The sequence below is a fragment of the Calidris pugnax genome, unplaced genomic scaffold, assembly GCF_001431845.1.
Source record: "Calidris pugnax isolate Ruff unplaced genomic scaffold, ASM143184v1 scaffold232, whole genome shotgun sequence".
Classification (NCBI taxonomy): Eukaryota; Metazoa; Chordata; class Aves; order Charadriiformes; family Scolopacidae; genus Calidris; species Calidris pugnax.
Genome location: NW_015090956.1, coordinates 49,524 through 75,088, shown reverse-complemented (window position 1 = coordinate 75,088; position 25,565 = coordinate 49,524). Strand labels below are relative to the sequence as shown.

Here is a 25,565-nt window from a genome sequence, read left to right as displayed (position 1 = left end):
GGGGGGGGGGAAGGTTACCTAAATAATATTGTGAAGTTTACTTTGCCACTGAATATCTGTATGTTCTTAGCCCCTCTGCAGACATATACATGCTATAGGCATACACAAGGCAACTCGGGTTTTCTTTGTCCTTCAGACAGCTGCTTTTGCTCCCAAGAACTCAACTACTGAAGTTTGTATTCTGGGTTTTGTATTCTGAACAATGACATCCCTGCTTGCTGCTCTGGGGTCTAAAACACACATCTCTACAGAGGTGACAAAACATCAAACGCTGTTTGCCAAGATCAGACACTAGTGGGATCCTGCCCCTCCTCTGATTTTAAATTCTACAGCATTAGAAACCTGAGAAACAAGAAAATAATTGATTATAAGGGGTCTGGTATTATATACATCTGAGAATGGTATCATTTGTGATTCTGAAACCTTTCTAAACACAACAGCACTCCAGTGTGTCATATCAGGTGACTGTTTTGATGCCACACTTCAGTGGAATTGAGACAGAAAGCACAGCGTATCATGACATACTTCAGTTTTCTGGTACCAGGACATCACAGCAAGCAATATTCAAAGACAGCAAGGTATGTGTCAAAACAGACATGCCATTAGATGATCTTTAACATTAGAAAAACCAGCCAAGAAAGTAGTTCTTCACAAATACAGATTGGTCACAGGTTAAGGATCAGAAAATTCTAGCCACACAAGTGACAAAAACCATGACAAAACCGTATACAGGAATACTCTGGCAGCTCACATCTAAATTCACAACTTCCAAAATCCTAGCATTTTGTCTCTGCAAACTGTTCCTAGATTTGAGAACACTCATTTCAGCTGAAATGACTTAGGTCAGAGAGTCAGTCTTTGGCAATGTTTTAAGGATGAAAAAAAAACTAAAAACACAATCTATGGTTTTGCCTTGGACTAATTGCCTGGACTTCCTGAAGAGAAGGAGCAATAAAAGGGCACCTCTGTTCAAGTCTGTCACAAAGCCAGCAATGGTGTTTACAGAAAACTTCAGATAGAGCCTAGCAGTATCCAGCCAAAAAAGCCTACAGCTGTGCAACGCCGGGCTGAAGGGAGACGAACCGCAAAGAACAAGACCGGGCTTCTGGGACATCGCCCCGTGGCAACGCGTTTAAGGAAAGGACTTACTAAGAGAATGGCAAATAACTTCTGTTCTCCGTGCTGTCAATCCACGTTTCCTATGACATGCTCACTGTTTGGAGAGAATGAACAGGAAACCATGATTGACAGCAAACACTGTGGAAAAACTAGGGGAGTCTGTTGAGCGCTTTGACTCGCTCTCTTCTTTCTGCTCCGTGCCACACGCTTCCTCAAGGAGAGGAGAAAAGGAAAAACTTTACAGCTATAGTGCTTTTAAAGGAATTCAGATTACTTTGCCCAGATGTGTCATTTTGTAGGTCATTTTACAGAAGAAAAAAACAAACAGCCCTAAGACGATGTTTCTAAAGAAGGACTATCTTCTCATTAAGACAGTATTTGTCACACTAGGGACAGTATAGGAATACATACATAGAGAAGTGTCTTGTTTGTAATCACAGTTGGTGACAGATCAGAAGTTCTCATGCCCATTTCTAGCTTCACGTTTTCTCTCTCTTCATAAAAATCTCCATCTCATCAGTAGGTCTCAAGCACATCACTCGATACTTTTTCACTAAAGTGACCATTATTCACTGCCATGGGTGTTAGCGAACCAGCAAATTCAAAGGAATTAACAAGAGAGCTTAATTCCATAACAACACCTGGAAATCACATACTGTAGCTATTTCATCTGCTGTACGATTGTGTCAGATTTTCAACCCATTCAGTTGAATCAGATTAGAAAACATGTGACCAGACACCATACGCTTTCTACAGTACAAAATATGGTTTGCAAGAAAATACTGCTTGTAAAAAAAAAAAATCCTACTTCTGAATAAAAAAAGTTGTCTGTAGTTGCAGTACAACTTTTCTGCAGTATAGAGGGAAGGGTGAAGGTTAAGTCACATTGTCTATAGGCGTTCCACAGAGGTGGGAGTCCCCTTGCACTGTATTATTTGCCCTGGTTCTGAAGGTCACACTATGCCTATCACAATTTCTGGTGCTGTGCCTGAACATGTATTAAAATGTTCCATACTAATGAAGCAAAGAATTAATATTTTGCAATTTAGGGTTGGGGGGAAGGTTAAAGAGGGAAAAAAAAAAAAAAAGAAAGAAAAAGAGGGAGGATTTTGTTTCCTAAGCAGGAAAGTCTACATTAATAATTTTCCCAGCAGGCCTTCAGTAGTTTTCCTGCAAACAACCACAGCCTTTGTTTCTTAGATCCTCTTACATCTGACGTTCGATCAAAGCCCTCACATCAGCAGCTCACCAAGGGGAAAAAAAAAAAAAAGAAAAAAGTGTGAAATACTACTGCATTACAAAGCTGTCCTCAGAGTTCAGTTTAGTATTCCGGCACGCTGGCCACTCTGTGCGGTCACTCAGCTAAAACATCTTCCCTCAAGAACTCTTCTCACTTGATAAATGAGAGAGAAAATAGCTTAAGTGCAAATGGTTTCGTTTAATGTATGGAATCAGCAACCCACCCAATCTGCATTGTTTCACTCCTTGGCTTTAGCAAAATCCTGTGATTAATTCCATGTTTTCACAAAGGAGCACTGTGGAGATGGAAGAGAAGTGGCCAGATCTACATCTTCTGACCAGCATTAAGCTTCAGTTCAACAACACCCTCCAGAGACCGCAGGCTGCACCATTAGCCGCGGTCCCTTCTGTTAACACCAACACTCAGGAGCTAGAGCCCTAATGAGAAGGGGTGACACTGGACAAGCAGCAGTGAGATGCAAGAGTTTCCATTTTCACCTAAAAAAACGGCAGTTGACACCAGTTAGGGAGAAAGTATTGGAGAACAGTGTGTGTTTTTCAGCAGCGATAAGGGAACATTTGTCATTCAGCTTTTCCAGGGGAATTTTGGCCTTTTTAACTTTCAAGTAAAAGTTTAAGAGTATACAAACCTAAAAAATGATTCTTATTAAGGAGGTGAGGAGGAAGGCACCCCTTCCCCATGTAAGTGTTGGAGGATTTCTCCTTGGCTGCTAAGGGTTTGTGTTGGGTAAAGAAATGCTCCTAACAAACCAGCATTCTTTTCCACATGATCAGAGCTAACCAGCCCCCCTGCAGGCAAAATGACCAATCGAATCAGCTTCAGATGAAAACCAACCCCCCCGACACTATAAACACAGGAGTGAGACATACAGACCCATTTTTTTTTTTTTTTACTTTTTTTTTTTTTTTTTTTTTTCTTATTTCATTATTTATTTATATTTTTATTAAAGTAGTCACGGGGGGGAAAATAACACACCATTTTTTTTTTTTTTTATTTTTTTTTTTTTTTAAAAAAAGACCTCTACCAACCACTTGTGGGAAGTTTCTTACCAGTGCTGGGATCAATACACAAGACCAGCCCAGTCCCTCTCCTGGAGCCCAGGTTTTCCCCTTCTCCTGCACACAAACCCTTCAAAGACTGGTAAGTACACAAAACAATCTTAATATTCTTTTTTCTTACTGTACGATTAGAAATTTTCCTGTCATTCTGGAATCAAAGAAATCAAAGTTGTTTTCAGGGCACAGTTTTATTTCTAAAGCTTGCTAAATTAAGTATAATCTTAAAATGGTTTCTGATTCCCCTCTCCAAAAAGAGAATGCTCTCTCAGATGACCATAGTCCTAACAGACTATACAGAGCAAGATCCAAGTCATCATGCAATGTTTTTTCAGAAAGCTTTCAAAACAAACAGTGCTGGAAAGACCGCAACGCTCTGCAAACAAGGAGTGCTTGCAAACCTACAGCCAAGGTAGCCAGGTGTCACCCAGCCAAGCGCTATTCAAGAGTCATCCTCACCTTCTTGCTGCATTTATTGTAACTCAGCATTTAACTTCAATTCCGTCACAAATTAAAGAGATGAGCTTCACCTCTTCAAGCCTGCTTTTACCATTTGTAATTATCTCTCACACCTTCAATCGCTTTCAACCATTCCGACTGTGCTTATGAACAGGTTGTGAGCCAGTGTCACTGCTCAGGAAGCTACACATAGGCATCGAGTGTCAACCATGACATCCCAGAAAGCTCTGTCACTCTAGAGAAGCCACTAGGAAATATGCATCACACAGGGCAGGGCTGTGTGTTCAAAAGAGTTCAAAACCAGCACCTTCTACCAAAAAAAAAAAAAGAAAAGAATGGCAGCAGATTTTATTAGATCAGCCTTACATCAAATATCCTCCCCTCTTAACTCTAGATTTATTCCTCCATTAACAATATTTAATTTGGCATTCAAGTTTTTCTGGAAGGATTTAATATATACTAGTGTATTTTAAAGACTTTGACAACATTTAAGCAAAGTCATGGAACCTCAGCAAAGTTCATATGGAACCTCAGTATTTTCATCATGCTGTACTATGTGAAAATATGTTATAAATGAAATAGAGCATTACAGATGCCCCCCAAAATGCAAGCATATAAGTAGCTTTGCTTTCCGTACTATAAAAAGAAGACATACTTTCCCATTTTACCAAACTTTTGGAGGGTTTGGTTGTTGGGGTTTTTTTTTAAGTGTATTCTGTCTCAGAAGGTCAACAGTACAAGCTCTTGCATCCTATACTTTGTGGCACTTCCTTTAAGAAGTATGACTTTGGCTCAACAAATTAAATTCCCTGTTTTTACAAGACTTACTTATATATGTAAGAAGTCCTAAAAACTGTTATCTTAATACTGCAGACTGCTTGAAAAAAAAAAAGTTTTGTCACAAAACTACTCCCATTCATCTCAGTGAGGCATTAGCTACAAAACTACAGGAAAAACTTGTTTGAAATTTTAACTATCCGACCAAGAACTGCAGCATAAGCTTTCAACCAAAGCAGTTATTCTAACTGAATTACTTCTTATATTTCTAAGGTTGTCCCCTAAAATAAGTTATATGATCCAGTCATGCCATCAATACTGGAAAACCTTCATTTCCTATTATTAATGTCAGAGCACCTCAAGGATTGCCACTCAATCGAAAAAATAACAATACTTAGATTTTAATAGCACGAAAGTGCCTTTAAAATAACGATAAACTTAGTTTGTTCTTGTTGCAAAGCGCAGAGGCAGCAATACATCTCAATGATCACAGCTCAGAGAACAGAGGTGGTGTTCAAATCTGAAACGGGTACAAGATTATGCAGAGCCAGGTCAAGTAAAGAGGGAATGTAGACGTTCCCAGAGGGACATGCCAGCACCACCTGGGTTCTAATAAATCTTCGAGTTATGCTACAGTTGTAAGCAGTTTTTGCAGTTATTCCCAGCAAACAGCAGGTCCTCTTGACTACTTTGCTGTCATAACGAAGCAGCGCACTATAAACCGCCTCAAATCCCTTCCAAGGTCAATTAGAAGAGATTTAGTTAAGAGTAGAAGCTGGACAGGTAGGGCAGCACTGCAGAAGTCTCCCCTGAACACAGCTCCACACAAAAGGCATTCAGGCTCCTCAAAGGGTTGCAGGTGCATTAGTGTAGGGAGCTGAACACAAGTTGGAAGTGACACTTCAAATGCCTTCAACTGAGAAGGGAAACAAAATGAAGATGCTGCTGCAAATGGGTTCCCCTGGAAACCTACCAGGCTCTTCACAGCTGAGCTTCTGCTGCCAACAGAAAGGCTAAGCAAGAGGAAAGAAGGTGAAAGAAACATGGTGGCATGAAGCAATGAAACAAAGAGCTGTTACAACACAAGGAAGATGATCTCAATCAGAAAGGCAAAGCGTGGGAGATCAGGGTGCTGGATCATGAATTTCAGAAATGCAAGCAATATCCTAGAGCCGCAAGGCAGAGTTTTATTACACATAAATCATTAGCAAGCCAGGTCAGTTTAGAACCTGTCTGACCACTAGGGAAAGCAAACTGTGACTTTGATTTAAAAAGGTAGCACTTACGCTACCTTGACTCATCTTAGAAGAATGCAGAAGAATGAAGAATGTACAGAAGAATCCAGAATGAGGGAGAATGATGGTAAAGAGATTAAAAAACCACTAAGAACTAACATAAGCACTGGAACTGGTGATAACCATTTACTTTTCAATAGACTGGAAACAGAAAGGATTAGATACACTGAATGCATGATAAAAGAACTGGTCAACATGCCAAAGGAGGTTTAGAAAGGTGATTTCTGACAGTTCCTGTCTTTCCAGTCAAGGGCTATCAGCTGGGAGATGGAGGGAGAAGGATTACCCCAAAGCTACAACAGTTTCACAAGTCAGGAAGCAGGAAAAGCAAAACCAGACAAACAGCATAACATAAAGGTTAAGAGATGACATTAGCCAAATCTGGATTAGAAACACAGTCTGTATTTAGCAGCGGAGGCGAGTATTCTCCAACAAACAATGACTTGAAAAAACGGAATTCTGGGAAGTTGAATGCCTTTCCTAAAACATACACTGTTTGAAACTGGGATTAATGCGGGGACATCAAGGACCATGCCTGGCAGGGGATCAGATGGTCCAAATTGTACTTTGTAACTTCATTAATTTATCACTAACAAGGAAAAACGGTATTTATATTTTTTTACTACAATGGGCAAGGAAAGGAGTAGACAGAAGATAATAATTCTTTTTAAATTCAAAGTCACATCTACTCTGAAGTTAACTCTGCTTTTGAGAATAGAAAGGATCCATCCTCCAGCCCAAAGTAAACTATTTCTCACAGGACAGTTCTTTCACCTCTTATTCTGAACCAACTGCATTGCTCTCAGAGCTTATTTGCAGAGTTTTTTACCCATTTTCCTTGCCCCAAGAAGTTGAGACTTGTGACTTCTGAAAAAAAAAAACAAAACAAAAACAAAAAAATCCAACAAAACACCACAACAGTTTTGGAACTCCAGCTTACACACTTCCAGTGCTATCCCTGCCATCTAATTAGATAAATAATATATTAAACAGCCCTCAAAAGATATGAGAGCAGTAACCTGGTCAACCTCAGCAGACAAATTCCCCTGCTGGGAGTCTCAGGGAGCAGAGACACAAGGACTGTTGTGAAACATACTACTGGGGGCTAATGAAGGTTCCTCTCTCTCAAGAACCTTCAAAATCTGTCAGTAATGGATCCTCCCCCATAGAAAAGGTTCCAAACATCCTGATGGCAAACACCAACTGATTTATTTTTTTTTAGAGCTGTAAGTCAACATTAAGTGATTAATCACCACTCTAGAAAGCTCCTTAATCAACAAAATTGAGACTCCACAATGCTGATAGCATTTTGCTCTGAGTGAAGTCTGCAGTGCTCAAGCTACCTCAGCATTAAGGTGTGGAAGACCTGAACTATAGCCAAGAAAAATATACCATGTTAAGAGGAGAAAGAAAAACATACTTAACGTATATATGTAAAACACTGTAGAAAATTCTTCTGTCACCAGTCAGTCAGTATCAGATCGATTCTCACAGCACTTGCTTGTTTTGCAAACCCAGATTACTTGGGAGGCTGAGGCAGATGCTGCTCTCAAACTACCATGAAAATTAACACAAACTCTCTAGGTTACTGTTTTGTTTTGTTGCTTTTTTTTCAAGGATGCATGAGGTTTACACCCAGAGGCACTTTGCTCTGTGAGTGTTCCCCTCTATTCAAACAAGGGAGTGCTTCTTGCAAGTACTGCCTGTTTTAAAGATGATAAATCCAAAGCATTGTCCAGAGCTCATTTTGAGCATGGTCCCCATCATCCTTCCCATTCAGAGATGCCCATTTTCCTTCAAGGTATCCAGGAGGGCTCTTTAAATCTAGGATTTGAAGGATTCTGCTCTACAGACAAGTCATTAGTCATCACATAGGATGAGGGGTAATGGTTTTAAATTGAAAGAGGGGAGATCTAGATTAGATATTAGAAAGAAATTCTTTACTGTGAGGGTGGTGAGACACTGGAACAGGTTGCCCAGAGAAGCTGTGGCTGCCCCATCCCTGGAGATGTTCAAGGCCAGGCTGGATGGGGCTTTGAGCAACCTGCTCTGGTGGGAGGTGTCCCTGCCCAGGGCAGTGGGGTCAGAACTGGATGAATCTTTCAGGTCCCTTCCAACTCTAACCATTCTATTATTCTATGACCTGGTTCCTGAAGCATTTAAAAATGTATTTAGGTTATTGTAAACAGAGCAGCAAGACTGAAAGCTGTCATTTAGAGAGCTATACAGTAGACCAAATTTGGATAAGGGGGGCGTTATGCTATAAACTGAATGGACTATGATCAGAATTCCCCAAGAAAAGTAGTCTGGTACTATTGACCAGGACACACTCAGAAACTCCACTGTATTCTTTGGCTCAAGGAGTGGCTTTGAAATATTCGTTCTAGGACATGTGAATTGGAAAATAAAAATTAGGGGAAAACTGCCAAATTCCACTTAGTCTGTCATCTACTCTACCTTCTTTGACTACAGCGTGGGTAGGAGAAATAGGTGGATGGCTCTAGGAACCTACAGAAGGAAAGAAAAATGAACATCTAGCTGAGTAGTCACTGTGATGTCAATTCTCTTACTTCATTAGGCATAAGCCACAAGTAAAAGAATGAATGTTTTGTAATGACTAAATACGGGTATCAAGTAAACAGTCATGAGAACCGCTGGCTTACAGGATCAAATATCACCGGAAAAATATTTACCTTTCATAAATTCATCCTGAAGTTCAGGAACCTTAGAACTAATGTGTTTCAAGATAAAATTAAGGCAGCACTCGTGGGGGAAAAGACCTATTCCTCTAGCCTGTTTATACACTTGTATTATACATTGAAACAGTCATAATTCAGAGAAAGGTCAAAATTGATGAAAAACACATAAAATTTACTAGATACCCCATGTATAATTATGACTTAAAGAATCCATGTTTTTCTTTACAATATCCCCTTGTTCTATAAACAAGATTGCTCACAACCTTCTTTAAGTAGGTTGCACACATTGTGAAGTCTCTATTTTACTTGAACCCCTATTTATTTTAGTCTATCCTAGGTGAACTTTAAACATTCATAAACATTTAAAAAATTTATAGACTTGAGTGTCCAGTGTCTTTTCAAAAGACACTCAGCATTTCTGACAAGTTTGGCAAGTTTGAAAGCAAACAAAGGAGCCTAACATGGCAAATACCTACAAGTATCCATTTTGCTTCCCACGTTTGCAATTCCACCTTCACCCCCTAATTCCCCCACTCTTGCTGCCCTATTTTCTCATTTGGCCACAAGTAAGAAGTACACTGCTCAGACAGACTAAACTTCAAATTATATCACAGAATATTTTCAGTATTGGTCTCCTGCCCCCTTTTGTTTTTTACCCCATCCTTACATAAACAGCCTCAGACTCACAGAAGCAGCTCTGTCCTGAATATTGTAATTCGGCTTAACTGGACACAGTGGGCACAGACAGGAATAATTTCTTGACGTAGAAAAGTCTGAAAGCACTAGTAGGTAAACTACAGTGTTCCCCTAAAAATGCACAAATGTGTTAGAAAAATAATACAATAAATATTATTTCCATAGTGCTATTGTTAGTAGCATTGGTAAACTAGTATACTCTGCTTAAAAGAAGTTAGAAAAACTGATATAATCAGACAAAATTCAGTTTCATTTCAGATAGAGTATGCCTAATACCATCCCACTTACCCCTAAAGAATTAAAACATGCGACTCAAATGTAAATTTAGGAAGGTGAAGTATGAAAGTTATATTTAAACAACTAAGCAGGGAAAATTTGAGAAGTAGTCAGATTTTTGAACTTAATCTTTTTTAGCCAAGTATTACCACAAACAGTGGTAAATTCCTCTCCAGGCTCCTGACTTAATCTTCTCTGGATTGCAATGTATAAGCCTTCCTTTGTTGGCTGCAGTATTTCAACCCCTGCTGATGTGTCAAAAGCTGTGAACGTTAGGCAAAATCCAAATATGCTGCATTCTATCAGATTTTTTTCCTTTTTTCTCTTTTCTAGAAGATGACAACAGATATGATAGAGAGCAATAACACCAAATCCAGCGCTCCCCTCCTGACCCAAAGATACCTGAGGATGGTGACCAAGGATGGGCACAGCACATTCCAGATGGATGGTGCCCAAGGGAAAGGTCTGGCCTACCTGCGAGACGCCTGGGGAATACTAATGGACATGCGCTGGAGATGGATGATGCTTGTCTTTTCTGCTTCTTTTGTCATCCACTGGCTAATCTTTGCAGTGCTTTGGTATTTGCTGGCTGAGATGAACGGGGACCTGGAGCTGGACCACGATGCTCCACCTGACAACCACACTATATGTGTCAAGTATATCACCAGTTTTACAGCTGCTTTCTCCTTCTCGCTGGAGACGCAACTCACAATCGGTTACGGCACTATGTTCCCAAGCGGGGACTGTCCCAGTGCTATCGCCCTGCTCGCAATACAGATGGTCCTGGGGCTCATGCTGGAGGCCTTCATCACAGGTAATCCTTCATATTTCATCTTTAGATAGAACAGGTATAACAGATATTAAAAGAATGGAGCTAGAAACAAGGAGTGATTATACCGATATCTGAAAGAACAATTAAGCCAGTCACTACAAAGATGGGATTTCAGCTCTGTAGCAGTGTTAGACATCTTTCATTAAAAAAAGACATAAATTAGGTGATATCAAGATTCAGATTTGAGAGTTCCACTATTCATTGGACAGTACTTGTGACAGGTCTCTTGTCACAAGAGACTTGTCACTAAGTCACTTGTGACTTATCCCTCTCAATCACTTATTTCTTACACAATTATCTCTCCAAGTTTTTTTCCATTACAATACAATATTTACATTACATTATTTATTTACAATTACAATATTTGAAGTCTATTTGTTTTGAGTAATAGTTTTACGGGTTTACGATTGATCTTTAACTCAGTGTTGAAGTGTTCCTCGGTACTTGATGTAATGAAAATTTCTACAGTGTCACAGCTATTTTGAGATATTTTATATTCTTTAAAATAACTTTCAGGTTTAAAAGTATTTCAATAGACTTTAAAAATACACAGGCTAGTTTACTGTGTATTAAGAGTAAGCTTCTCCAGCAGCAGCACATCAAGATCAGGTACTATTACCAATTACAGTGCCTTGGAGCAAGCTAACAGCTCTCCTTCCTGCAGCTACAGCTCACTTTCCAAAGATTAGTAAGTGAACATACTGTAGAAAAAGAAGCATTTTAGGAAAACTATACTTTTAAAACAAAAAATGGGTTAGTGTGATGCCAGCCTAGCAGTTTTCAAGCATGCAGGCTGAAGGCTAGAAAGACCATGTCCACCCAAGCCTGCTTCTGTTCTGTGGGACTGTTTCAGAGCTCAGAGGCTGCAGGGAACCAACATGGACACAGTGCTCCTACTCAGTTTGTTCTTTTCTGTGATACAGGTGCTTTTGTGGCAAAGATTGCCCGACCAAAGAATCGGGCCTTCTCCATCCGCTTCACCCGCTCTGCTGTGGTGACACACACCGAGGGGAAGCCCTGCCTTATGTTTCAGGTGGCCAACACACGCTCCAGCCCACTGACCAGCGTCCAGGTTTCTGCTATACTTTACCAAGAACAAGAGAATGGACAGCTGCACCAAACTAGCGTTGACTTTCACCTAGACAGTGTTACTTTGGATGAATGCCCTTTTTTTGTCTTTCCACTGACCTACTACCATTCCATCACTCCATCCAGCCCCCTGGCTGCTCTCCTCCAAAGAGAAACCCCTCACCATTTTGAGCTGGTCGTCTTTCTGTCAGCTGTGCAAGAGGGCACGGGAGAAATGTGTCAGAGGAGAACATCCTACCTCCCCTCAGAGATCATGCTGTACCATCGCTTCACCTCCGTGCTGGCCCGCAATGCCAAGGGTGAATATCAGATCAAGATGGAGAATTTTGACAAGACTATTCCCGAGCTCCCAGCTGCAGCTGGCTCAAAGAGTCCAAAAAGGACTGACAAGGAGATCCGCATCAATGGACAGCACGCCGACAGCTTCCAGCTCTCCGAGACTGGCCTCACAGAATAGAGAGAACAGACTTTGAACTGTGTGCTTTTGTAATTATTGTTACATTAAACTTTCAGGTTCCACTTACAACCTACCTTCCTTGCCTGGCCCTGCCATCTTCTAGTGATCTTTCTCTTGTACTCCCACCCTTTTGATTACAACACGAAACGCAGAGTAAAGAGAACCGGGGTGCCCATGGAAGCTGAGGAGAGGCTGGATTAACCACCCAGGACAAAGGCAGGTACAAGAATCACAGTACTAATTCTTGGAAATTAAAAGAGCTACCTGCTGAATTCACCAGACTATGATTAAAGCCGCACTGACCCTGAAAGGAGAGACCTTCAAAACTCCCAAAGCTGACCAAAATCATAATTAACCAGCTTGTGACAAAACAGACAATGTAAAAGAAAAATCTCAGTCAAAACCAATATGGGATCGTTCAGTAAATATATTAGTTATGGGATACGCAACTCTGTTCATCCAAGATCCTAATTTTTCTGTCCTCTTAACTCTTTGGGGATACAGAGTTCTATCAGTTTTCAGATGGCTGAATTCACTCTCAGAGAGTACTGCCAATCTCTCATGGCAGTGAAAAGCACTCCTGCTGTGCTTATTAAGCAAAATTGTAAATACTAACTGTAGTTCCTCACTCTGCCAAATAAGAGAACATCTCATCTCAAGACACTGTCAAAAAAGAAAAATCTTGATATACGTGACAAATGCTACAGTGGAAATTTTTTCATATTTGGAAACACTGAATAAATTTAGCAGTGAAAAACAGACTATTCTAAATGAATTAATGTACTTTTTTTTTTTAAAAGGACTATGCATTCCACATGTTCTCACCTTTGCGCTGCTTGTCTCAAGTAGATCTGACCCAGAAGGATGCACTATGTACACACAAGAAGTAGAACTGCATCCATTTATATTTTATGCTTTTTAATATCAATGTTTGCCTGTACACACAGCACAAAAATATTTAGAGACACTTGAATCAATTTTAAAATAAAAAAATTAAAACAAACTATACATAAGACTTTTGTATTTAAGTGGCTCACAAACCTGTTGCAATTAAGACACTGTTCCAAAGCTCCTAAATAATTTAAGAAGCTAAAGGATAAACAGAACGATGGATAATTATTTCCAAGCTCTCAACAAAAGCAGTGCCTATTACGTGTTCATACTTGAACAGTCAAGTATCAAGATAAAGTATAAGTTATCTTCCAGAGGTAAAAGACTTTCCCAGAAACCCAGATGGCATAAATAGCAACTTTCATTGACAACAGCACAATTCACTACCAAGTATACTTCCTTTTAATTTCACTGAAGTGGTCCAGCAGCAGGAAAAATGGTGTGAAATGATCTGATGAGATACTGTGTAACTGAATTCTCCTCAAGCCCCAAACTAAAGGATGTTCACAACCCGAAAAAAGGTTAGCCAAAAGCTGCTTTGTTTTAGGGAAATGGGAAACAGCTCCACAAAGCATTTCGCATGGGGAGGAGGAATGAGGCAGAAGGCCCATGTTTTCATTGCAATTCAGCTCTCTTTCCAAAACTGTTCAAGTATTGACTCCCCACATTCCAGTCCTCAGACAGATTTGGTTTTATTACAGATATTCTCAGAGCCTTTTTTTTTTAAAATGTAATTTTATGCAAGAGCATTCATGAATACTGCAGAGCTTGGAGAGCAACACACTTTGCCTTCATCCCTACTTTTCTTGGCTGTTGACCCATATGCAGTCTAAAGATCACTTTTCCACCCTGACAGCAATATCCAATAATTTTTAAGTATTTCTTGCAAGTGTTATTTCCACATTATCAATATAGGACACTGAGAAGAGTCCTTCAAATTAAGAACCAGTGCAAGAGCAGTACAGCAGATTCCTGTGTCAAGTCTGAAATAATAATTTAGGAAAAAAGAGAAGTATTCTGTGTGAGATACTGTTTCCCCCCCCCATATCCCATCTAGTCCAGTCTCAGACAAACCAATTGTTCTAAAATTCAGATGCATAATCCCAACAGGACGGTAATATAATCACACTATTTAGAGCCAAAGCCATAAAAAGGGTATTTCTAATTTCAATTAACATCTAATCAAAGTGTGGACTGGTTTGTATGGCTTCTAAATGACTCGATACTTTAAAGTTGTCCTTTTTTTTTTTTTAAATCATTTTCTATTTCTAGATTTTGGTTAAAAGGGGGCACAACAGCAAGTATAAAGAAAAATATGGTCAGTATAGACTAAACGCAATCTTCAAATACTGTATTTTGGATTGTAAAGCTGGAGACTACTGCAGAAGCAGATTAGACAGACAAACACAAGTGCACAGTTAATTCACAACAGCTGCAGAACAAGGGGTAGACAAGACACCTCTATTGCTTCTACAGTCCCTGAAACCTGGTGAACCATGGAGGTCTGATAAAGTACTGGAAATGTGCCATGGCCCAAATTGCAACACAAGCCTAGAAAAATTGCTGACGGGCTCAGATCTACGCTTTGACTAACATTTCAAGAGCAACCTAGTGATGAACCTTCTCTGGACGCGCTTACTGCCAGCGAGGTAGGGAAGAAAAACACACCAGGCAGAGTAAAGGAAAATGCAATTCAAAGAAATTAAACATTTTATAGTCACTTAATCACCCCTTTTATATTCAAGTCTTCCAAACCTAACCAAAAAATACACATTAAACAGCACTCAATCAGCTTCTACAACTGACTTTCTAAATGTCTTGTTTAATCTACATTACAATTATTTACTAGCAGTGTGTAATTGCTGGTAACTAATCAAATCCCCTCAGCTACTAAGCTGGTATTAGTCAAGGGGCTGCACAGAAAATTAAGCAGCTTTCGTGCCGTTCTAAAAGACAGCCATGATCGAGAAAACAACTTGCTCATTTTCTTTGCTAATGGCCTCAGCCTTCCAGAAGCAATTTGTGTTCTCAATGAAGTCTGTCAGAGCCAGAGCTGTGACAGTCTGCAACAGAAACTCGCCAATACTTTGTGCATCTTCACTTTGCATACTGAAACTAGGAACAGACATTGTTTATGTTGAGAATCAGTCAAATGTGACCTTGCAAACTGTTGCGAGCGCTGAAAAAGCAATCATTAATTTTTTAAGAACAGCATATTGATCATATTTGCAAAGCAATTATCCGTTGAATGTCTTATTTTTAATCTCGTGATTATTATTTGAAGGGTTCTTGCATTGTCATCCATTATGAATGCCCAGAAGAGCTTAATATTTGATCTGTTATTAATTCTGTAATGTGATCACCCAGAACAAGGAATATGAAAAAGCTGGCAACTCACTAAATTATGTAATTTGAGGCTAATCCAATGCCCTATGAAAGAACAATGAAAAAATGAAGCACATAAAGCTGGAGTATAAAAACCTACATTAAGGAGTTTTAACCGGGGTAGCAGAAACCAATATATGTGTCTGCTAAAGCCTATCAACCCAAATTACAAACTGCATGTCAATCCACTCCTTGCTCTCTGCTTTCACTGCTGCTTGGTATTAACAGAGCTTCTTCTGGCACACACCTGTATCCCTACCTCATTCCCAAAATATTTTGTCACTGGAAAGCCTTTACATAACAGTAACTATTTGTTTATTAATCGTGGCTCAAGTCAAAACAGACAAACACCTTCTGTTAATATTTTTGTGCTCTCCACCTCATTTCTCTTTGAAGGCAAAGAGGAGAGAAATAGTCCTCCCACTTACTGGGACATTAATTTCTAACAGCCATATGCAAATAAATTACTGTGTTTAAACAATTTTTTTTTTTTTACTTAAAACTTCAGAAAGATTGCAGGTCTCTTGCCTCTATCATACTGCAGTACAGAGCTTTTAGCCAAAATAGTTCAAACTAGAAGAGAAATAGAACAAGAGACTCAAGAGGAGCAATCGGGCACTACAGAAAGACACATGACGATGATGATTTGAGAATAAGCACATTATTCCTCACAATGAACCAGGACTTCCAATAAAGCACATGGGGACACCAGCTTCTCTAGAAAATGGTTCAGAGAAGACTCCAGGGTCCCAATCACTAGAAACTGCTACAAACAAGACATTCTCTATACTAGCTGAAGCACTAACTCCCCATGTTCAGGCAGAAGTCAGCTTCAGTAAGGACATCTCACATCTCAACCTAAACTGGCATGCAGTATTTTTATCACAATCTTAATTGGAAATGTGGTACATTCTGTAGTCTGTATCTGGAAGTGAAACAACCTTATCCCAAGAACAAGCACCCCATTAGGTTTGTGTTGCCTTTCAACTTAAAAAGCAGAAAAATAAAAGCATTCTAACATACATGAAAATCAATTCATACATAGAGAAAGGATTGGGAGGGCTTTGAAAGCAAACATGGTAATTTAAGACTCCCAAGGCATGGTCCACCATGGCAATCTGGAAGATTATTAAATTAAAATTTACGCTACTCTTCCTAAAAAAATACTGGCAGCTAAGTAGCAGTTCTAATTGCAACTGAATCTCTTTGGGTTTGTCTGTCTTGAAATCCAACCTGCAACTGTCTTTTCTGACCTACGCTTCATCAACATATTAACTACAGAGGATATTCATAGACCAAAAGATCCTCTGGGTCCTGAAGTGGCAAGACTCATTGTTGGCATGCTTTTATTAGTACCACAGCTCTCACTAAGCACAGATGTGATACATGCACATGGAAACATGTCACAGAGAAATAGCAAGGTCAACACCAGAGAACAATCAACGCACGGTCCCACCAAGCAGAAATCATTGGCTTGTAGTGTAAGTTAATAGAGGAGAGCTTGAATGTTCTTACCACTCAGAATAGAGTGGGTACATTCCATCTTCAAGATGACAACCCACTCCAAGGTCAGCTGAACATTCAAACAGACATACTGGGTCAAAATTTAGGATCCAGTACTCTGTCTGAAGTTGGCCAGTGTGAAGCATTTAAAAAACAGAATAGGAGAGGAATAACCCAATAACCTGAACAAACAGAAGACTTCCATGATGACTTAAACTAATTTGACAGATAGTAAATCCATCAGCTTGGGAACCTCAAAACATTGCTGCTAGGATCTACCTCACACAAGCAGTCAAAAAAATTAACAGTTCACATGGTACAGAAGTCCCAGGTACCAAAACTGCACACACCAGGAATGTTTAAAAGCTGCACTGCAAAGGCATATTGCCACATCACACCTGTTAACCACAAAGACTCCTTTCACAGAACTACAGGAATTTAGTTCCAGCTGTAGACATCACATCTTAATTGAATAATCAGAACCTACTTACTGCAGATTTTTCTTATCTAAAACTTTTAAAAGTCTAATAGTGAAAACAACACAAAATAAGGAAAACAACACTTTGGGAACACATAGGTAACCTGGCACAGTATCACGAACCTTGTATCAACAGTATATTTGGAGCAAAAAGAAAGGTTTAGGTATATATAGATCCCTTCCCCAAAACACACCCTGCTCCTCCCACCCATTTTCTGCCCATACAGTAACAGAACCATACCTGGATCTTTTCGCCCTGGTTTTTCAAAGCGTCTGTCTCCCCTAGAAAGGCAGAATAGAAGTTTCAAATAAGGTTTTGGAACTACTCCTCTCATTCTAGGTATGGGGTTTGTTGTGTGGTTTTTTTTACTTGGTAGGGGGCTTTTTTAAAATCAGAGCTTGATGAGCAGTATCTTTAAAGGTCCAAGGGACAGCTGAAATTTTCAGGAACACTGACAAACACGTAGTCTTTGGCACCTAGGTATGTTTTGAAATGTGATCCTAAGTACTGTCAGCAACATTGAGACTAAAATTGAAGCAAATCCTCTAGCAATCCATATTTTCATCCATCATTTCCGCTGCAACTGTCATAATTTATATTATTTTAAATCAGTTCCTTCTTCCCAGGAACTCAGCAGAAAAATTCTTTGCAAAAATACCTTTACTTGCTCCTGAGTTTCTAAAAACATTACTGTGTTGAATCCATCTAAGAAATTCAGATACTCCACTCAAAGATACACCTAATCACCTTTCCTAAAATGTTCATATGAAGTCAAAAGGCACAAATGGAAGCTGAGCAGATGTGTGTAAAAAAAAACTTTAAGGGTCTGAGTTCTGTTACCTTTCCTCCCAACTCTGTGATCTGTGCATTTCCCTGCCCCCTCCTCGCCCAAATCCACCCTCCACTTCATCAAAACTTCTTTGGTAGAAACCGCTTTCTCCTCGGCCTCTGCCTGAAAAGACAAAAAACACAAGTGTTTGTACAAATAATAATAGAAATTGAAAGAATCAGGTAGGTTTCCCTTTCCTGGTGTCCCTGTGAACTAATCTTGCAGTCTTAAGCCCCAGTGAAATTATCTGGGGCAAAGGGAAAAAGCAACAAAGACCGAAGAAAAAGTCTTATGTAAAAATTCTTATCAAGAAGCACAAGATCAGAAAAACAGGCAAACAATGCTGAAATATTATGCAGAAAAACACAGAAAACAGATACTTACCCAACAGAAATTACCAAACAAGGATACATTGTTCACCCAACATCCACGCAGCACGTGTGTACTTTACACTCAAAAACCAGACTGCTTTTAAGAGTGGAAACCAGTATAGTGGTACTGCACTGCAGATGTACTCCTAATTACTGCTGTCAAGGTTAATAAGGGAGAAGGAAGCTTCACCGCTACCCAGTTCCAGTGATTCCCAGCAGAGCAGTGGGGAGAAAAGAAGGATCACAGGACAAGTATAGGCAGGACAGCATGAAGAACACCAATAGCTACAGGATAAAAAAAAAATATCCTCCTTGCTTTTTCAAGAAATGATCCTCCGTAGGTGGCTACCAAGTATCAAGCCTCAAGCCAAAGAGTTACAGATGTATCCTCAAGCAAAGCATCTTGAGGCACATCTTCAGCATGTGGGTAGGCGTGGGGTGTTTGGTTAAAAAAGAAAAAAAGGAAAAAAAAAAACACAACAGAAAAACAACACCCACGCACGTCCCCAGACCTTCAAGATTAATGGCTGGGGTGAAGTTTCCAGATCTACAAAAGATAAACACTGCTTCACAAAGCACTACAGCAGAAGTCATAGGAGGTTTTTCTCAACAAATATAGCATTTTAAGGATCTTGAGGCAAGACAACACACAAGTGAAACACATCAATCAGCTGGCTGTCAGGGTAATTCCTTGCCTACATACACATGCACTCTCTATAGTCAAGAGCCTAAAAAGCACCTGATAAAGGGAATTCTTGGCTGTTAAACCACCAAGAACCTCAATCTTTTCATATTTCTCTCTTCCTGGCTTCAAGAAAACAAGTACCTCAAAGGATGAGGCGCAAACCAGGCCAGAGATCTGGAAGAGTAAGACAGAAGGACCAAATGGAACAAGAAATAAACACCTTGAGAATGGACTCCAAGTCTCTGCGGTCCTCTGAAAACAGAAATGATAACAAGCCTCTACATCTAAAATCTAAAGACACCTGGATGCATCATAATTGTACCATATTCCAGTGTCTTAAGAAAAGAGGTTCTAAAAAAAATTGAAATAATTAAGGCAGTTGAAACAGTTTCTCTACTATTATATACCAAATCTCTTTAAAAATAAAAAAAAGGTGCTTTCCAAGCAGAGAAAAAGAAACCTGATCCCCAAGTAATCTAGTCAGGCTCCTCAAATACACTCTGATTTCCTATCAGTCAGCACAGGCTGCAGGGTGTATGAGGAAGCCACATAAAGTCAATGTCTGTACAACTTCTCCTTTTGCTTCAGAAACGGGATTTAAACATCCTCTTTGGACAAAACTATCCTGTTGCTAGCACCAGCAAAGTGGTTCAAGTGGCCGACCTCCTTTTCAGAGAGATGCAGACTTCCTTACCACAGAGTTTTGGGGATGCTTAAGTTCAGATGGAGACCTGACAAATTCGTAAAAGACAAATAACACTGAATTTACTAAACACAGAGACCACAACTGTCTCAGGGACTGCAACGAGCTGCAAATGTCTGGAAGCTGAGCATATGAGTGATGCTTCTTCACCTTTGTATTGTTATACAGTCTTAATTCTGTTGCAAGGTATCTTCTAGGCTGTGGCTAGAGACATACTGAGTTAAAGGAGCCCTTGCCTGATTCAGCACAGCAGTTCTTACACTCAGGTGCAGGCTCAGGAGCTGACTGACCATGCAAGGCAAGGGAGAGGTGAGTATCAGACCTAGGACTGTACTAGAAACACAAATACCTTCACTATGGGAAGTCCAATACTAGAAAGTTGACCACAGTCATGAGTGCAAAGTAAGTTGCAGAGGAAAGAAACTGTAAAGCTGTCACACAACATCATAACCAGCACAGTGTTTATTCAGTTAAGGCATTGTGAGTCTCCTAAGATCCTGGAAAAGGACTCCAAGCTGTTGATCTTCACAAATAAAGCCCAGGCAAGTTTAAGCATCTCATGCAATGGCAATCTTTGCCTAGTTTCTTCACTACAGGAAAGCTTGCTTCCTTCCTCTCACAGGAGATAACACAAAAGCAGTTCACAGGAGAAAGCCATGGGCAGGCAGAGTCAAAACAGAACGAAGGCACTGACTCATCTCCTGTCTCTGAGGTAGTGGAGGTGGAAAGTTGCATATACTTTCCAAAAGAAACAAAACCGGTTGTCCTTTTCTGTTTTTTACAGTGAGTGACAGCAACATCTGTAGTGCTCTCCTTGCAGCATGAGCAAGCACACCAATTACTGATCGCAGACACACAACTAGCAGAGCCAGAAGGCTGGTGATATGGGAGATTTCATCAGCAAATAAAGCAAATGTCCTGTGTAAAGAACAGAACCAGAATTGTTTTAAGAGCAGCATGGCTTATGGCAGCTTTAAAAGTATGTGAAACAACAGCCTGAGAAACCTCTCTCCACTTACCCTCCTCTACGTCACGGTTCATCAGTATTTCAGCTACCGAAATGGTCTGAATTAAAAGATAACCTTACAAAACATCCAAACAATGAATCTCAGCAATTCAGATTACGGCTGCCTGCAGGGCCACGGTACTCAGCTCCCAGCTGCACTGATACCACATAGTACTGGACAGGACCTAGTAAAGCCACCTTTTCTTTGGTTGTGTTGCCACCCTCGGTCACTGCACTCCCCAAGGCACATGGTCAAGGATCATAGAATTGTCTAGGTTGGAAGGGACCTTTCAGATCATCTAGTCCAATCATCAACCTAACTCTGACAAAAAAAACCCATCACCGAACCATGTCACTAAGCTCTATGTCAACCCGTCTTTTGAATACCTTCATGGATGGTGTCTCAACCACTTCCCTGGGCAGCCCATTCCAAAGCTTAATAACCCTTTCTGTGTCAAAATTTTTCCTAATAGCCAATCTGAACCTCCACTGGCACAACCTGAGGCCGTTTCCTCTTGTCCTGTCACCTGTGACTTGTGAGAAGAGACTGACTCCCCCTGGCTACACCCTCCTTTCAGGGAGTTGTAGAGACCAAGGTCTCCCCTCAGCCTGCTCTTCTCCAGGCTGAACACCCCCAGCTCCCTCAGCTTCTCCTCATAAGACTTATTCTCCAGACCCCTCACCAGCTCCATTGCCTTTCTCTGGACCCACTCCAGCCCCTCAATGTCTTTTTTGTGGGAAGGGGCCCAAAACTGGACACAGCCCTCGAGGTGGGGCATACTGTGGGGATTTGGGGCTGTGAATGGGATGTGCCCAGTCAACAGTTGCCTGCAGAAGTACACACACAACTCCTGGAGAAACCAAGTACAGCACTGCATGAGAAGCATACTGCATTAAAACAGGTCCTTCCAAGCTACAGAACGTAAGTAGATAGTTAAGGGAAACTGTGGTGTACACATTCAGCAAGTATTATGTAGATGAGTTGGACCTGAAAGTGCACACGGGTACACAGCTAATAGGGATAGCAAAACACATGAAAAACTCTTGCAGAGAGGATAAAACTGCACGTATAAGCACATTGTTCACCATTCTGTTTCTGCACTTCTTGGCTTTTTTTGTGGCTAATACATTTAGAGCAACATGCTTATTTTAAATACAATGCCACTTGTGAAAAAGAGGCCTGGCACATGAGAAGGCTTTCTAGGTGAAGATGTTGCACAAAGTATTGAATGCAAAGTCAATGGATGTCAATAAACTCTTTCATTAAAGAACTGAATGGGAACAGCTGTGTCATATGTATTTAAGTAATACCTTAAAAACCTCAGAGTGAGGATCTCAATCCACTGGATACTGTTATCACAGCCACCAAAAGTCTCTAACCAGAAAAACAGACAAGTCTGAATTTAAGCAAAAAATACGAGACATAAGCAAGAGGGCAAGAAGTAGCACACTCTGTCATTCTACTTGTCATTACAAAAAAAAAAAAACCCTCAACACAATACAACATGTACATTCTTGAAATTACAGCATGACTGGAGTGTAGGATCTACAATTGCAGTCACACTACTGTGTGGGAAGTGCCCAGCAGTTATAATTCAAGTACTGCAGTTTAGGTATGAGAACTTTCCACTTTCACACCACTTACACACTTTCCAACAGCAGCAAAGACAGATTTCAAGGGGGAAAGAGAGCGGGAGGGGAAAGAGTTCTAATGGGAAGCAAAGTACCCTTCATAAGAGTCTTAACCAAAAAGGAGAACAGCTACAAAACAAGGTGTCTGTAAGCTTACAGCCCATTCCAGGGACTATTTAAATCTCTCCTCGTCTGAGGCTCTTATTCGTGAATGTTGACATTCCAGTCCCGCCAGCACAAAGCACAGGGCTTAACTGCACACCCCAGGGAGCTCCCAGGAAAACAAGTCAATTAGAAAAAAGGTCACGTGCAAGTACTTGGTTTCTTTAGAGAATATAACTTCAGAACTAAACAAAGTGTTTCGGATTCATGTCTCCACAGCAGGCACATACAGTATTAACCATGGCAGCTGCACACTGCAAATGTTTAACATAAAGTTGTGTTTCAGCACAAAGACACATTTTCAACAAAAATCAAACCCAACTTCCACACTAATAATTTTGACATCAGCTAAATGTAATCGTTGTAAGACTTGTGGTGACTTATGAGAAAATATTCACTGAGTGTTACATCGTAGTTTTAAACACTGATAAGGGAAGTCACATTTAGAGTTCTAACAATAACCTTCCTTTACCAGCAGTTTATCCGTTCTTCCCTTTGTCGGTCTGTCACAGATCCCCTCTCACACTTCCAAATGCTGGAACACAATTCTGTGAGTTGTGCCTCAGTTAGGGAACTTAATTAACAAATCTAATTGTACATGCAAATTCTTTCCCCGAAGTTACTGTTGTGAAAGTCACTTTGAGACAGTAAGCTTGTTTTGGTAAAGCTGAAATCCGCATTTGACCAGCTGCAGCTTTGCTGCATACGATGATGTAAAGTTCATGAAAAACACCAGTTAACTTTTTGAACGAAGGCAATTTTGCAAGGCAATAGAGAAAAACGTTTTCAAACTATTAAGTGAAGCAGCTCATTTGGTGAACAAACTCCAAAGAAATTCCAAGTCCTTTTCACTGTAACTTGAAAAAAATAGAACTGTGTTTAAAGCTTGCTACTTGCAAGTAAAGTGTTACTTTTCTAAGTTAGATGTCAACAGTCCTATGCTGAGCTTCTCACAAATAACTATTTGAAACAAAGTCTTTAATTACAAGAACATCGCGTGTATAATTATGAAAAAATCTACAATTTTGTCCTGGCAGAAGCCCTAATTTGTTTCCTGAGATATAAGAAACTTTGTGAAGAGTCATCATGGCTTAAGTCCAAGACTAACTGTTTATGGGAAGAAACAAGCAGCAACCAGATCAATGAAAGAGGGAAAGCTAAGTAATTTACAATTTCAAACTGTAACAAGAATGAAAAATTAAGCGAGTAAGGTGGGGAAATGTGTCCTTTACAGCTTAGCAGAAGATAACGACAGTGTAGCCTAACAAGCACTGCATATAACAATTCATACAAATTAGGAGAAAAAGATCAAATGAGGATGAAAAAAAAATAGGATGAAAAAGAAACTTTGCAACAATGTTCATGAGCTAGTATTTTTTAACGTCTAAAAATGAAGCATTAAAAAAACAGGAATATATGCATAAATTTTAAGTTCCATCCACTGAAGTGTAATGAATCAAACCTTACTGCCAAACAAAATTTCCTTGCATACAAATAGATTCAATAATAGAATTACTGGATTAGAAGCCATATTTTGCCACGTTTAACCCTATGACTTCATTGAAACTCATGGGGGCAATTAAAAAGCAAGCCACTGCTCACTGCATAAGGATGACATTCATTGTTCATGGTGCAGCAAAAAAAAAATAAAGAAAAGAAATTTGACAGCAGAAAGAAAAAGAAAGTGTTTGGCAAATTAGAAATGGTCAAGGTATTTTTGAGATTGAAACTAGAGAGCACACTAGTGGTCATATGATCTTAAATCACCAAATTTTAAGCAGCATTTGTCTAATTTGCAGAATTAAGTCTTAATAAATCTAGAAAACAAATAGCTAATACACATATTCCTAGCAAAAGTGAAACACGGATGGTAGAAATGCAAATACGCACATTGAAAGCACATCACAAAAAGCCAACAGCTTTCAAACGTACAACAAAAATATAGAAGGGAATATGTAAGTAACAGTCTCACCCCACATCTATATATGTGTGCATACTTTTTTTTTTTAATTAAGCCCTGAACATTTGGGCAAAGACTATGATAAATAAAGAAAGGGAAATCCAGAGACAGCCATGCAGAAGTTTAAATGTATATGCCTTAGCTTAGAAGCAACCACAAGAAGACAGACGACAATCTACAAATGTTTGAAAGACATAAACCAAGAAAAAAAGCAGGATTAAGGAATGAGAATAAAACAATCAGAGAACAAATTAAGTCAAAGCAAAATTCTGGTCAAGCATTTAATTATGTACAGAAGTGATTTCTGAAGATGTTATTGAAAATATCACCAGTTAAGAACATTTAGAATTAAATTAGAAAGGACCCTAAGAGAAACCTCACCTAAACACCTGCAAAGACAGAGATTACATGTTTAATTACTCCTGGTGATATTTCCAAGTTATTCGTTTCTTACTATTTTAAATGTAACCCATTGTATTAATATATAAACACCCCCAAATAGTGTTCACAGCAGCATGCCCATTGAAAGGGAACTGCTAAGATAAATCCTGGATTTAACAGTTTGTTTTGAATCCAGTGATACAGCTTGAGGACATATTCTCAATTAATTTGCAAATGTTTGAAGCGATCCAGGGTGAGACATTGACTATAGTGATGCACTAGAATTGGCAAGACTCAAATTCTCCCAAATCCAATTATGTCTTTCCATTAACCTTCTCCTGTTTATTCTCAGGATGTTAATAAATAAAAATGACTTTTCAGAACACTGAACACCCCTGAACAAAACCTTAATATTTTAAATACATTTGCAGATTCTTCTTCCCTTTTCCTATAAATTTCTTTTATACCTTTAATAAAGTTATTATTAATAATTCTGAACAAAACAGTTTCCTATCCCACCACAAAACTACTTTTCCTTTTGCTTTCCACACCCACCAATCTGA

The 25,565-nt window shown here is 39.6% G+C and overlaps 2 protein-coding genes across 12 annotated transcripts in view; one reads left to right on the top strand and one right to left on the bottom strand.

The window, feature by feature from the left end:
• The window catches only part of GIGYF2 (GRB10 interacting GYF protein 2), an 81,653-nt gene that overhangs the window by 33,132 nt on the left and 22,956 nt on the right, over positions 1-25,565 (bottom strand). For 10 of the 11 annotated variants that reach the window (XM_014952130.1, XM_014952135.1, XM_014952136.1 and 7 more), the window contains 2 exons: positions 18,114-18,225; positions 17,514-17,554 (listed from right to left, as the gene is read on the bottom strand). The exons of the other annotated variant lie outside the window; for it this stretch is intronic. In XM_014952130.1, the coding sequence (XP_014807616.1) occupies positions 17,514-17,554; positions 18,114-18,225 (153 nt within the window). The remainder of the gene's footprint in view (positions 1-17,513; positions 17,555-18,113; positions 18,226-25,565) is intronic. 11 annotated transcript variants of the gene reach the window in all.
• Positions 3,393-12,959, top strand: KCNJ13 (potassium channel, inwardly rectifying subfamily J, member 13). The gene is made up of 3 exons (XM_014952142.1): positions 3,393-3,520; positions 9,971-10,451; positions 11,393-12,959. The coding sequence occupies exons 2-3, from the start codon at positions 9,974-9,976 to the stop codon at positions 12,013-12,015; spliced, it is 1,101 nt and encodes a 366-aa protein (XP_014807628.1). The 5' UTR covers positions 3,393-3,520; positions 9,971-9,973; the 3' UTR covers positions 12,016-12,959.